This window comes from Monocercomonoides exilis, assembly GCF_001643675.1.
Source record: "Monocercomonoides exilis strain PA203 chromosome Unknown scaffold36-1065637, whole genome shotgun sequence".
Taxonomy (NCBI): Eukaryota; Preaxostyla; order Oxymonadida; family Polymastigidae; genus Monocercomonoides; species Monocercomonoides exilis.
In genome coordinates, this window is record NW_027150581.1 from 1,025,069 (window position 1) to 1,038,898 (window position 13,830).

The 13,830-nt window shown below is 33.0% G+C and overlaps 4 protein-coding genes across 4 annotated transcripts; 1 reads left to right on the top strand and 3 right to left on the bottom strand.

The window, feature by feature from the left end:
• Window positions 1-275: 275 nt before the first annotated feature.
• MONOS_11881 (uncharacterized protein) lies at window positions 276-5,167 on the bottom strand (the record flags this gene model as incomplete). The annotated part of the gene is made up of 8 exons (XM_067864453.1): window positions 5,077-5,167; window positions 4,921-5,017; window positions 4,757-4,848; window positions 4,598-4,702; window positions 4,484-4,527; window positions 2,646-4,424; window positions 1,738-2,532; window positions 276-1,692 (listed from the first exon to the last, which is right to left on the bottom strand). The coding sequence occupies exons 1-8, from the start codon at window positions 5,089-5,091 to the stop codon at window positions 276-278; spliced, it is 4,344 nt and encodes a 1,447-aa protein (XP_067723787.1). The 5' UTR covers window positions 5,092-5,167.
• A 400-nt stretch (window positions 5,168-5,567) lies between these two features.
• MONOS_11880 (uncharacterized protein) lies at window positions 5,568-7,711 on the top strand. The gene is made up of 4 exons (XM_067864452.1): window positions 5,568-5,857; window positions 5,951-6,042; window positions 6,114-6,188; window positions 6,316-7,711. Exons 1-4 carry the CDS (start codon window positions 5,584-5,586, stop codon window positions 7,156-7,158), a joined length of 1,284 nt encoding a protein of 427 aa, XP_067723788.1. The 5' UTR covers window positions 5,568-5,583; the 3' UTR covers window positions 7,159-7,711.
• On the bottom strand, window positions 7,620-10,088 carry MONOS_11878 (putative Transmembrane amino acid transporter protein). The gene is made up of 6 exons (XM_067864450.1): window positions 10,070-10,088; window positions 9,669-10,004; window positions 9,363-9,592; window positions 9,099-9,173; window positions 8,908-9,016; window positions 7,620-8,814 (listed from the first exon to the last, which is right to left on the bottom strand). The coding sequence occupies exons 1-6, from the start codon at window positions 10,070-10,072 to the stop codon at window positions 8,203-8,205; spliced, it is 1,365 nt and encodes a 454-aa protein (XP_067723789.1). The 5' UTR covers window positions 10,073-10,088; the 3' UTR covers window positions 7,620-8,202.
• Window positions 10,089-11,334: 1,246 nt separating this feature from the next.
• On the bottom strand, window positions 11,335-13,039 carry MONOS_11877 (uncharacterized protein; the record flags this gene model as incomplete). The annotated part of the gene is made up of 5 exons (XM_067864449.1): window positions 11,335-11,346; window positions 11,556-12,245; window positions 12,293-12,789; window positions 12,851-12,878; window positions 13,019-13,039. 5 exons carry the CDS (start codon window positions 13,037-13,039, stop codon window positions 11,335-11,337), a joined length of 1,248 nt encoding a protein of 415 aa, XP_067723790.1.
• Between the last annotated feature and the right edge of the window lie 791 nt (window positions 13,040-13,830).

The window sequence follows — 13,830 nt, forward strand, 5'->3', positions numbered from 1 at the left end:
AATCAAAACATAAAATAATCAAAAGTGAATGGATAACTCTTTGTAAAATGCAAAGCAAATTTATATTCAATCATTACAGAACAAGGCAAGTCAACAGATCATTCTTAGTGGTGAGCATAAATTCGTTCAGGGGAGAACAATTATAAAAATATCTCAGGTTTATTGAATTGCTTTCAATAATCCCCTATCCACTCTCAATCATTTCTTGTGCAGTTGAAGGTATCACTTGTTATGAGAAAGAGCAGATTTCTTGCCTCATCTATCAGCACATTGACTTAGAAATGAAAGTTGTCATCTGCATACCATTTATTCCAGAAATCTGATGTCAGTTCCCTGCTAAATCCAACAGAATAAAGATCTTTGGATAGTTGCGGTGTTTGCTCAGATTTACAAAGGAAAGCTATCAAGGTTTGTGAAGCTATCACTTGATATCTGCACCCATCTTCATATTTGTATGGATAATCAATTTGTCGATCGTTCTTGTTTGCATGCACCCAGAGACAGTCACTTATCTGTGGAGGCAGTGAGCAAGCAGATGGCGAATCGAAGGAAGTCAACGGGACATAAAGGAGAGGAGAGTGAATCTCGTTTGAAATAAAACATCTTGCAAAATCAGATCGGCCGAAGAGAATTTCGAAACAGGCTCGGAAGATTGTCTTATCTGGCAAAAAGGAGTCGTCTCTTGCTTCACTGCTCACAATGTGAATTAGCAAACGAAATGCTGCATAAAGGATCTCGTTTTCGCATCCTGCAAATGCATAGCAGGAAGGGAAAATCGAGCAAGAGGGAACTGAAGAAGGCATTGCATCATCCGCTTTTAAATAATAAGTACCTCCTTCGAAAACTGTGGACGCCTTCTTCATTTTCTGCTGGTAATTGTAAATTTCTGTGATGATGTTAGATGCTCGCTTAGCAGCTGAATGCAAGTTATCCATTCCGGCTGCACGAAAGCCAAAAGCTGAAACTGTAAAGCCGTCCATCGCATACAATGCACACAGCACGATTCGTGGGTGTGGGAACGAAGAAAGCTCAAGTGCTCTGGAAAATGTAGCACGCGAATAAAGTGGCCGCATTCTGAAATCGATTTCATATTTCTCTCCAAAAATTGACATGGCAGTTAATCCACTTTCAACTTTGACCAAAGGATCAACAGGAATTGACAGCTCAACTGAGTTTATAATATTATCCATATAAGCTTTTTCTTCGTCTTCTTCTTCACATTCAGAAGAAGCACAGACTTCTTTGAACAAAGTACTTCCTTGTTTAATCTTCTGATCCCCATTTGAACTGCTGCCTGCCTGTACACTTGAGAATTGATCTCTTTGAAGATAACTTTGATTAGCAGATGTTTGCGGAATGTTGAAGCCAGCTTCTCTTTTAAGGTCTTCCATACGTCTCATTTCATTCTTAAGTTCTTCAAAAATAACACTGCTATTTTCTTTCACGTCGAATTTGCTCCAGTCTTCTTCTGAGTCAGTAGCTGATGCAGATGATGATGATGATGCCTCTATGTTGCTTACTGTGTCTTGCTTCTTCAGCTCTTCCAGCTTTTGTTCGAATGCTATCTTCCACACATCTGCATCTCCGTCAAATAGCATTGAAATGCATGACTGAACAATTGGATGTGTTTCAGAGGGATAAATCGCCACAGATGGTTCAGAGTGCATTGAATCTGGATTGTTGGAACAACTCCTATATGTGTAAATATATTGGTAATAAAAATATTTTTCGTCACACATGCAACACTCCTTCATTCTGGCTTTCCGTTTCTCGCCCCTCTCCTGCTCTGTCCATTCAAATGGGTATCTTCCGCACAGAAGTAAAGACAGCACTCCAGCCACATCAGCAACACTATCATCCACAGCAGAAGCTGCCAACTTGCACAAAAATGAGCTAAATGTTTTCAGAGGGCTGTCGAATTTCTGCAGAATTCGAAAAGTCTTTTTATCTTCAAATGTTCTGAAATAAGGATTATTAAACATTTCGCAAAACTTAATTGGTTCAGAAGCATAACGCATCAGGAGATAAATGGAAGGCATAAGATATGGTTCCATCTTTGTAATTTCTTTGGTTGTTGCGGGCGACGACGAAGACAACGAGTGGGAATGCAAAGTACTAAGATTTATCAGCGTCTCAACAAACGGTGTTGTCAGCTGCACAATCCAGAATGCTTCTCTCCAACGGACACACTCAGCAACCACAGCCAAGCAAGGCATAATCAACTCCTCTGGCACTTGTGGAATGGCAAGCACCAGGTCAGAAGCAATCCCCATCCGCGCCACTTTCAGCGCTGCCTCCTTTCGCCCTCTCACAAACCACCAGAGCACTCTCAGCAGATCTTTCAAGAAGCAGCTGCTGGGCAGCAATGCTTTCGAGGGCTTTGACAAACGCTGCTTGGCGATGCGGAAAATGATGGAGAGAAAAGGCGAATGGAAGAGAAAAGAGCAGATGGCCTGGTGGGCATACATGCTGCGTGAGTGGCGGAACAGCCACAGAAGAAGATTCAGACCTGACTGCGCTGTTTGTGGTTCACTGAATATCAAAGAAAGTTGAAAGAAAAGTGAACAAAAAATGAATAGAATTTAAAATATTCAACAAAGAGAAGAAGAAAATAGAAAGAGTATTAAAATGAAGACAAGGCAAGCCTCAACAACAAAACAGCATTTGTCACTTCTTCTGAAAGTGACCAACTTTCTTTCAACGATTTTGGCAAAGGCTTTTTAACTTCTCCTTCTTTTTCTTTTTCTTTTGTTTCCTTTTCTTTGCCTGCTTTTTTGTTCATTTCATTATTCTGACTATAAACAGTGATCCAATCTATTATCTTTTGTGCTTTTCTTCTTATCTCTGCATTCTTCATTGTCAAAGCAAATCCTAAAAATGACTGCAGACATTTAAACACATTGACATCTATTTCTTTCTTATATTTTTGGTTTTCTTTGAAATTTTCTTTTTCTTTTTCTTTTTCTTTTTCTTCTGTCTGATCATTCAACGTTTCATCTGTTTGATCCTTTTTCTCTTTTGTCTCTTCTTCCTTTAACTCAGTTTCTTCTTTTGCTTCACTTTCTTTCGCTTCTTTTTCATCCTTTTCGTCTCTTTCATCCAATCCAACATCGTCTTCAGGGAGAAATCTTTCAATTGTATTCAAACAAGTCTCACAAAACAAATAAAACTGAGCATAGTTCTTTTTCCATTCTTCTTCCTTTTCTTCTTCTTCTTTCATTGTGTCTTGTATTAAGGCTTCTATCCTTTTCTTTGAGCCATCACGATCGTTGTCTATCTTTTCCTTGTTTCTCCTTCTTTTCGTTTTCCTTTTCGTTTTCGTTTTCAATGCAACTGCATCATTAGACTCAAACGTATCAGCTCGAACGGCTTTTGCTATCTGTGGATTATCTTCATAAATGTCATTATCATCCATAACATCGCTTTCTTCCTCCTCTTCCTCTTCTTCCTCTTCTTCTTCGTCTTCGTCTTCGTCTTTATCTTCTTCTTCATAATAATCGTCTTCTTCTTCTTCTTTTCTCTTTTTCCTTTCAATTTTCTTATAACTGGAAGAAGAAGAAGATGATGAGGAGGACTCAAACAAAGAAAATGCTTTTGATTCACCTTTTTGCTTATTTGAATTTTGTGATGAAGTCTTTGGTAAATCTTTTTTATTGTTTGAAGACGAGACAGACGAGGCTGAGGCAGAAGCAGAAGCAGAAGCAGAAGCAGAAGCAGTGCATTTCGGAGGAGGTGATTTGGATGCTGCTTTTCTGACTGAAGAAAAAGAAGAAGACGACGAAGACGAAGTCTTTGCAGAAGTAGGCGGAGACAAGCTGACTCCTCTTTTATTCGATGCAACAGGCGGAGGTGATTGAGATTTTGATGTTTTGTCATCTTTTCCTTTGCCTTTGCCATTCTCTTTGTTTTGCTTTTGCTTTTGCTGTGCTGGTGGAGGTGAGACAGAATGCTCCTTCTTTTCGTCTTTGATTGCATTTGCAGTGTTCTCTTGACTTTTCCCTTTCTGTCCAGTTTCTTCTGGCTTTTTCTGGTTGATGCTTGGTAAATCCACTTTTTGTGCTTTCTGCTGTTTTGAAGGCATTTCTTGTGGATTTCCTGACAAAACCATAACAGACGCTGAGGCAGAGGCAGACGGAGAAACCTGAGGAGACGTAAGAAGAGATGCATGCGGTGATGTTGCAGATGCAATTAGAGATACTTTTGGAGGTGGAGAGCGAGATTTTGAAGAGCTTTTGAATGAACGTGAGGCAAATGAGCTTTGATCTGGTGGCGGAGATCTTCCCCTCCTTCTCTGCTGCGTCCTTATTTCTTCTTCAAAATAATGCGTTCGCTTCATCTCTTTCTCTATGCGTCTTGCAAGTCTTTCGAAAAACCCAATTTGAATCACTCCTGGAATAAATCTTGGGATTGATTCAATTAACACACTTAATTAACAAAGAAATTTGTAAGTCTTAATTTTATTTCCAATGCAAAAGAATCATACCCAATCCCACGTATTCCCTCAATTGCACAAATGGGATTGTCAAACTGCAGTTAATACCAAAAAAATGCAAAAAGGACTTTCATTTCATGAATAATTAAATAAAACAAAACAAACATCAATAAGAGCATTGAAAATGAATGCAACTGCTTTTGGCTTAAGAGGCAATGAGTTTGGACAAAAGAGTCGAATAAGGTCCACTAAAATTTTAATTGATGCATTCTTGAAATAAATAATAACAAAAAACATCTAAAGGAAAAAAGTTGGAAAAATTACCGAAAGTTCTTTGTTCTCTCGTGAAAACGTTGAATCAACAAGAAATCGAATAAATGAGCTGTTTAAAAGATCTGGAAGCCGCCATAACGGATCTGAAATTTCAAAACGAAGTTTTCAATCAAAATCCATTTTATCGTTACCAAGATAATAAAAAAAGATCGAACCTTCTGAAACAATTTTATGAATCGTTTGAAGATATTCCCAATATGGATATAATTCTTCTCTTGAAATATCATCCAATCTGCAAATTTCTTTCGGCAACTTTAAAATAATAATAATAATAAACACCATATTGATGAATATAACTCTTTAGCACATACCCATGATAGCGACATCTATTTTTAAATGTGGCAATCGAAATAAATAAATATTTATTTATTTAATAATTTTTTTCTGAAAATGAATACCCATATTATTCTTTTCAAAAACAGTTTTTCGTTTCGGATTTAAAGTTGTCTCAGGCCGTATAAATTTTGTGAAATCAATAAACTGATACTATTTTCGGTAAAAGGCAACATACAATGTTAACGAAATGACTTGCAGTTTTTGTGCATGAGATATTTTGGTTTCGTTTTTGGTGTTGCGGCTATTGAATTGCGATGCGAAATAAGCTCATTTGAACGAAATGGCTTCAGCCTGTTGCTTAAGGAAAAAGTTTTAGCCTCTTGTTTCTGTGTGTGAGCTGCACTTCATACTTGCAATTGCAAAATTTAAATTTTTTTTAATAAAAAACACAAATAAAATTTATAAATAATGAACAGATAATAAATTCGTGTTCATCAAAACAAAAATAAAATTCGATCAAATACATAATAAACAAAAATTTGATGGGATTGGATATTTCTGTTCCAGTTTCCGAAGACGAAAAAAAAATAACTCTAACAGATGCAGAAATATTGAAGTTATATGGAATTGAAGATTTGTCGCTTTCGTTGGCAAAACAAAAATTTATTGTGGATTATTTGAGACATTCTGCAAAATCTCTTATTCATCTTGTTTCTACAAAATCAACCGATACCATTTCTGAAGCTGTAAGCAAATATTTTGAGTCATCGTTGGAGCAGGCGGATGATTATGCTCGAGGGCTTGACGATAAGTTGCGTATGAAAATGAAGAATTGTTTTATGCGTCATTAAAAATGTTTACAAAAAATATATTATTTATCTTTATTGTTCAATTGTTAATTCATACAAGGCGGAATCCAACAGGAAACAAATTTTGCTTCACTTGCCAAAAGATCAGATTTGAAAAACATGGAACAAAGATTAAAAAAATATTCAATCAAGGTCTTTACTCGAAAGGGATTTATCCATTTTTATTTTTAGTAACACTTTTCTTTCCTTTTTTTGTAAACAAGAAAATTGAAGAAGTCCAAGAACAATTGAGCCAACTTACAATCGCTGTGAACGAACCATGGGATTTCAAGGAAACAGTTTGACATCCGCAACAAACTTATGTTGAAACATTTAACATTTTGAATTATTTACATCCTTTTTAAAATGTTTCTTTTTCTTTTTCCTTTCTTTCTTTCTTTTTTTTTTAAATCACGTCTTATCAAGGAAAGCGAAAATGAAGATGATAACGAAGAAAGTGAAAAAGATGTAGATGGAAAAATAAAGGATAAAGAAGAATTAAAAGCTAAAGCAGATAAAAAAACTGACAGCTACAGCGAAGAAGAAACGACTTCATTGAGAATAAAGGAAAAGACTGAGAAGAAAGAACAGAGCAGTAAAGATGATACGAACTCAGAATCCTCAACCGATTCAAGTGACGCTGAGAAGTTCAGTGACGAAGATTCCTCTTCTTCAATACATTCTACGGATTCATCATCAGACGTAAAGCCAACTTCAAAGAAGAAGAAAGGAAAAAATGGAACATTTTTCCTTCCAAGCCCTTTGCCAAACATACAATTGGTTAAAAACACGGCTAGGTGGAATTCTGCTTCGCCTGCAACAATTCCTATTAACCCTCTTATTAAGTCTGGTATTTGGAAGTGCAAAGTTAAACTCGAAAACACATCATGTTGCACTTTTATCACAGGGATATGCTTGATGAAGTATCCATTGACATACAGCCTAACTGTTGTGCCAGGAGATGACAATCAAATAGCAATTTTCGAAACATTGGGAAAGTTGCGCCTGAATGGAAAAAATTTGCAATCACTTCCAATCACACCAGACAACACTTCAATTTCAACAATAGTGGACATGAAGAAAAAGCGAGCATATTTCTACGCAAACGGTGTTCTTTCGCCAGCGTATCTGGACAAACTTCCGAAAGAGTTGTACATCGGAGTTCGAGGATATGCATCAAATGGAATACAAACGGTCAAAACTATGAAGAAAATATCGAAAGTTGGTATTAACTCGAAAAAACTTAAGGAAAAGATTAGTTGGTGTTAAAAAACTATGATATTTCATGTTAAATGCAACATTTAAATAGCTTTGAAAAGATTTTCTCAATGGAAAATTGTACATAATCACAAAAGCATCTACAGGTCTTTTTGCAGAATTATGCATTTGCTGTTTATTTTCTGTTTATCTCTTTATCAATGATATCTTGCAGTTCAGAATTAAAGTAATTAAGTTTAAGATTTTGAGATGAATTTTGTTGGATTTTGAAGAGCGCTTCGGACGTGAAATGCTGGAGTGATGAGACATTTTCTTTAAAAATTTATTTTTCTGCTCATTGCGTTTTGCTTTTCAATTCTTTTATATTTTAGTAATTCGAATTTTTTGGATAAATAAACTTTGAATATCTTCCTTCCTTCTTTTTTCCATTGAAATTAACAGATACCCTTTTATGAGCGTGCTATTCTGTTTTGAAAACTTTCGAATGCAGAAAAATGGGGTAAAATTTTTGCTATTGTGAAAAAAAACTGAGATTTATTTCAAACTTTTTCAGTCATCATATCATTTTAAATCAACCGTAACAATGCATAAAATTACAAAAAAATTCAAAAATTGAGAAATTTATTTAGAAAATATTGAATGGAATAAAATTCATAAAGCAAAATCCATTTCCCCAAATTAAAGAAGCAACTATTTTTTCAAATAATGGACTTTTATGAACGTACTTTCAAAATGTTATGCACAGGAAATTTCGTATGAAGAAAGCACCTCTTACAAATGTGAGGTTAACAACAACAACAACATAAAAAGAAAGAAAGAAAGAAAAAGAAAAGAAACAAAATCCTTTCAAAAAAATAAAATAAAATAAAATAAAAATAAAAGAGTAATATGTTAGTTTGCAATTTCTTTTTCTTTTTGATATCCATAACAAACCATTCGTAAAACACCAACAAAGACTCAACTTATAATATCACAATGGTAATATTACAGAAAATCAAATGCTTCATTTTAACAAAATTGCTAGAAATATAATCCATAATTATATTATAAGTCTTAGATAAAAGCAGCTGACCAAACTACCAATTGATAATGAATTCAACCGTTTTGACTTTCCATGCTCAGCAAAACGACAGCATCCTTCAACACAAACACAAGTGAAGAGCAAAGAACAACTGAAGCAATGGATAAAATTATAATTTCTGCCATCTTTCGAAGCCAGAAAATGTTGCGCCATCCAAGACGTAGATGCATTAAAAGAGGAAGAACAAGTAAAATAAAACCCCTAACGCTGCATCCAGCTATCGATATAAAATAACAAAAATGACGTCGAAATGGAGTAAGAGAAGGAATGGCAGCAGCGGATACAAGAGAAACGCGAAGAAGTAAAATAACAATCCAGTATGCAGCTTTAGATTTTTTGTGCACATATCTAACACATTTATACTCTTCAATTGCTTCACTAACAGCGAAAAGCTTAAGATAAAGCTCAACAAATCCAATAACAGCCACAAGACAGCAAACGGAAAGTCGTAAATAGGATGTTCCGGATCCAGAGTTGACAAAAACAAATTCATCAATTGGGATTTCAAGGAATAAAGAAGTTAGAAGGCCAAAGCAACAGAAAAGAAGAAAAGACAAAAATAAAACAAAGCATAAAACTGACATAAAAAACGATGGTCTGGCCATGCTGTTCTGAATAGGAAGAACCTGAGGAGGAATTTTGATAAGAAAATTTGAGTTTAAACAAAAATAAAATCCAAAATTTAGATTATATTATCGAAGCAAAAAAGACCAGCGAACCAATCCGGCTCCTTCAAAAGAAAAAAGTGATACTCCTAATAGGAATGGTAAATTATTCCACAAAAAAGGGTTGTGGTTGCTTGCGGGTGAACCAACAAGAAGAATGTTTCTGATTGAAAATTCGAAATATGAAATAATTAAAAAAAGTTATCAATTAAGCCTAAAAGGAGTGAATAATAATTAATACAAACGCAATGATTAAAACGATAACACATATGATTAAAATATTTGAAAAGACAGTCATGAAAGATATTAACCTTATGGATCTAAATATTTTGTGTTTGAAATAAAATAGAATTGTTTGAAATAATCACAAATTGCATTTCACATGTAATGAATAGAATTTCAAGCAAAGAATTATTATAAAACTTCAGAAAAATAAATGCAAATGTTTATTTTTTTTTTTCAATTTGATTTCAAAAAATCTATTGTAATTGTGAATCAATCACTCATACCTGATAAATAATACAAGGAACAACATAATAAACACAATAAGAACAAAAATTTGTTGTATTACAGTTGGTGCCATTGATTCCAATGTGCAAGTTGATATCATAAAACATGCAACACAATTGCATAATTCAGATAGAACCATTAAGCATTCAATAAGAACACTAAAATAACGGCCGAAGCATTCTTTGCTAATGCCAACAAGAGTCTTCATGTTTTGAGGTCTGCAATAATTCTTAAAAATATTTTAAGCAAAAATTTAGCATTAAATTTTTTTTATAAAATGATAATTGTATTTATATTTTCCACACTTTACATTCTATAAGAACGAACATCGAAAATGTCGTAAAAGCACCTATTGCTAGTAATATGATCAATGACAGTGCCCATCCACAAGTTGTAAAAGCGAAAGGAAGAGCAAAAACGCTTGGTCCAACAAATGAATTGAAAGTTGTCATAATTGCTTCGGGAATACTTGATAATTTAGAAATTTCTACATCCAACAAGCTGCTCAATGATGCAATTGAATGAAATTTAACTATGCTACTTTGAAATGAAATTGGTGAATGAGTATGGCGCAAAAGAGATTGGACTTCTTCTGACGATGTCCCTCCAACTTCATGAGTCAAATTGTTATCCGCGTCATCCTAAAATAGTTTTATTTTCAATTATTGAATTTTTTCAAGTGCATTTAAATCGAAAACGAATTAACCATTTATCCATATTATCTTAAGGGAATAATTATATTATACATAATAATATTATCAAAACAAGGAGAATTTATCAAAAGTTAAAATATATTACAAAGATATTGCTGTTAATTTTTTATTCTATTTGAAAATGTATTTCATATTTTTGTCGAACAAAAGAATAATTAACCAAAATAATTTCATTAAAAAAAATAGAATAATTATTTGCATATCAAATTCATTATTAACATAATTTAATGAAATACACACAATATGCTTGAGCTTGTGAATTTCTGATTTGCTTTCAGGAATATTCATTTCTCGATTTTTTCCTCTTTTAACAATCAGGCTGATTGCATCAAAAGTCGAGAAATTCAAGCTTTTCAATTTCTTTCGCTTGAAAAAATGAAAATCAAAACAAGAAATAAAAAAAAAATGAATATTTAAAAGTTTAAAATGGATTTAAAAAATTTGCAAATCTAATCGGTATTTTCATCATCAAGAGTTGTGTTGTTTGAAAAATCATTATTTTAACAAATAAATAAATAAATAAATAAATAAATAAATAAATAAATAAATAAATAATTTGAAATAAAAAAAAAAAAAAAAAAAAAACAGTTTTGAGGCTGGAACAAACACCATGAGACAATATATGATGCAAATATTCTGGTACAAATGCAAACTTTAATTGTTCTATTTCAGTTTATTGCGAATAGTTCTATCCATATTTTTGAATGTCAATGGAATTTGAGTCATTCATTTGTTAATCAGCTGAAAGAGTTTCATTGTGTTTGGCATCTCATTCATTACGTCACTTCATAGCAGATGCATATTATCTCAACACCCTCAGGTTTTGAGACGATTTTTCAATTATCAGTTTTTCAGCAACCTTCTTTTCATGAACAGAACATCACACGATAAATGCTATTCTTCATTCGCATAATTGGATGGATACAAACCACTTTGAAAATAACTCGATTAAACATCATTTCATCATCATCATCTTCTTCTTCTTCTTCTTCCGTTTCTCTTTCTTTTTCTTTTTCTTTAGTCATCATCATATTCTTCTTCTTCTTTCTCTTCATTTTTTTGCTTTGCTCCGTTTCAAAATTAGAAAAAACTAGCTTTTGAAATGAGATTCAAAAAATGCTTGTTTTCGATTTTGTGAAACGATAAAAATAAAGATATGACACTCATTTGAGGTTTGTCGAATTGTGATATGAAGCTAAAAAAAAATAAATAAAATTTTTGATTTTCAGATTAAATTACATCTCATTTCCTCAAACATTTACAGAACAATCTGAAAAATTATCAAATAATCTTGGAAAAAAAAACCTCATTAATAAAAAAAACATATCCAAAGTTTGTTAAAAATCATTAACCTATGAAAAAAAATATTTCATTTTTGAATTACAAAATATATACCATTTCTCTCTGTCAGACACTCCAAATATAATCGGAAATATTCAATGACAATACACAAAAATATTTTTCTTTGAAAAAATAAACAGTTTCATTGAAAGTTGTGATGGTATCTTCGTATCCTTCTTCTTCCATTTTTTCAAATATCTTCCTTTTGGTTGCCTTTCTTTTTGCTTCTTCCATTTCATCTTTCTCCTCGTCTTTTAGTCTTTCTGAAATATTCAGAAAGAGTCGCAAGCATTCAATTGTTATTTCGTCATCTAGTGTTGTTCGCTGAATCTCCTTCAAAACAGCATCAATAGTTCCGCTCTTCAGCAATGCATCAATTTTCACATTTCTTTTATCCGTTATCTTTTCCAATACATCAATACTCTGATAGCAAATATCTCTGTAATAATCTTTAGATGCTCGAAATACTCTCACAACGCAGTCAATTAGCTTTGCAAGTTCTTCATTCCACAATTTGCATGAGGAAAAGTAATCATCAATAACAGTAAGCCATCTATCGATAATATGCACTTCTTTCCCTTCTTTTCCCTCTTCTTTTTTCTCTCTCTTCCAATCCACGCTTTTTATTAGATCTTCCAATTCGCTTGCTGCTTCTCTCGAAAAATGCAACTCATTCACAATAGTATCTTCCAATCTTTTATAATTGAGTAATCTATTCATCATAAATTTCCAAGATGATTGATATGCAAGTGTCGTCAGATTGTGATGCTCCTGATGATATTTGATGATTTCTATGATTTCCTCCAAATACATGTCTTTTTTGATTATCTAATCAGAAAAAAAAATTGTCAAAATGGAAATAGTTATGCTCATACAGTATATTTATCAATGCAACTTAATGCAAGTAAAGCCATTTCTACTTCTTTTTGAGTCTTCTCGCCTTCCTCATTCTTTGAGGCAGCTTTAAGAAGAAAAGACACACAAATTGGTATCAGCTCTTCAGAATACTGGATGTAAAGCAAAAGATAGCATTCGCAAAGATCAGTCAGAAGCTTTTCGTTCTTTTCATCCTTTTTTTTCTCATTCTCATCAACAATCATCTTCTCAAATCTTTTGCAGAATGATGATTCATCAAAAAAATATATTAAAAATATTTTCGACACGTTGATGAATCCAATATGCTTCAGCAACAAAAGAACATTTCCCCAATGCAATTTATTTTCTTCAATCATTTGGTATATTTTATCGAACAGTTCTTCTGTCAAAGCAGAGGTGAATTCATCTTTATCCATCTCTTCCATCGCTTCATTCATTTCAAGGATTTTCTTTCTCTGATCATCTTCATCGCAATGCTCCAGCTCAGAAAACAATTCTTCAAAAAAAAAGAAAGAAATCCAATCAAAAAGAATTCACGTGCAATTGCAATTGCAAACCATTGAACTTTTTTGTGCTGTCTGTCTCCTATATACAGATTTTTCAATTAAAATTGTTCAAGAAAACAATACCATTTTGATATTCATATTGAATTTGAATATCATTGGATAGAAGAAGTGAATGAAAAATTAAAACCACAAAAAGATAAATAATATGTGCATTCAAACCGATATTTCTTTTGCTGACATTTTTAACAAAATATTATGAAGAGAAACAACGCTTTTTCTGTTTTTCTGTTCGTTGTTATGGATATCATGATCAAAATGCATCATTTTCTTTGAATATGATTGTCCATTGTTGGAATGAGAGATCAGCAAACGAATATTTTCTGCAGGATAGGAGATATTATTTTGCGTGGTGGAACGAAACAACGACAGCGGGGAATTGGTGATGGAATTAAGCAAGATGATTTTTTTGAAAATCATCTTTGAAGGAAATTTATTTTCCAAAATAACATATGAAAATTATGATGTTTGCATTTTTTATTATTCTTGTTCATTTTAAAGATGTTTCCATCTGTGGCCTTCTCAGAGTGCAAGAATCTGATAAATTATATAAATGGCCATTTCTTTGCTTTTCTGAAGAGAATATCAGAAGAGAGGCGAATTCCGAGATATAATCAGCAAATGAGAATTGAAGATTTTAAGTGTTCAGTTGGGAGAGGATGAAAGCAAATCCGATGGAAAAGCATTTTGATGAGAATGAAAAGAAGAATGCCAACAATTGGACAGCACTTGGAAAGAAAATATGAAGAATATTATTTTGTCTGAAAAAAATGTGGATGATAATATCGAAAGCAGGATATTTACGTGGGAAAAAAGGATGACAGAGAAAGGAGCACTGGGAAACAATGGGAAAGGAGATTGACAACATCGGTGATTGAACAATCTTCAGCTTTTGTGATTGGAAAGTCAGGTGTGTTCTTTTGAGGAATTTTTATCATCAATGCTTTTCTAATTATTATTTTTATTTCAAATCT

What these genes read in the sequence shown, in the direction of transcription:
- MONOS_11880 (XM_067864452.1), top strand. Translation starts at nt 5,584, where the DNA reads ATGGGATTGGATATTTCTGTTCCAGTTTCCGAAGACGAAAAAAAAATA. An exon ending in AGGGCTTGACGATAAGTTGC is followed by an intron (nt 5,858 to 5,950) that starts GTATGAAAATGA and finishes AATTCATACAAG; the next exon opens with GCGGAATCCAACAGGAAACA. An exon ending in TAAAAAAATATTCAATCAAG is followed by an intron (nt 6,043 to 6,113) that starts GTCTTTACTCGA and finishes TTTGTAAACAAG; the next exon opens with AAAATTGAAGAAGTCCAAGA.
- MONOS_11878 (XM_067864450.1), bottom strand. An exon ending in TCGTTCTTATAGAATGTAAA is followed by an intron (nt 9,593 to 9,668) that starts GTGTGGAAAATA and finishes AATATTTTTAAG; the next exon opens with AATTATTGCAGACCTCAAAA. An exon ending in TTCCTTGTATTATTTATCAG is followed by an intron (nt 9,174 to 9,362) that starts GTATGAGTGATT and finishes CAAAATATTTAG; the next exon opens with ATCCATAAGGTTAATATCTT.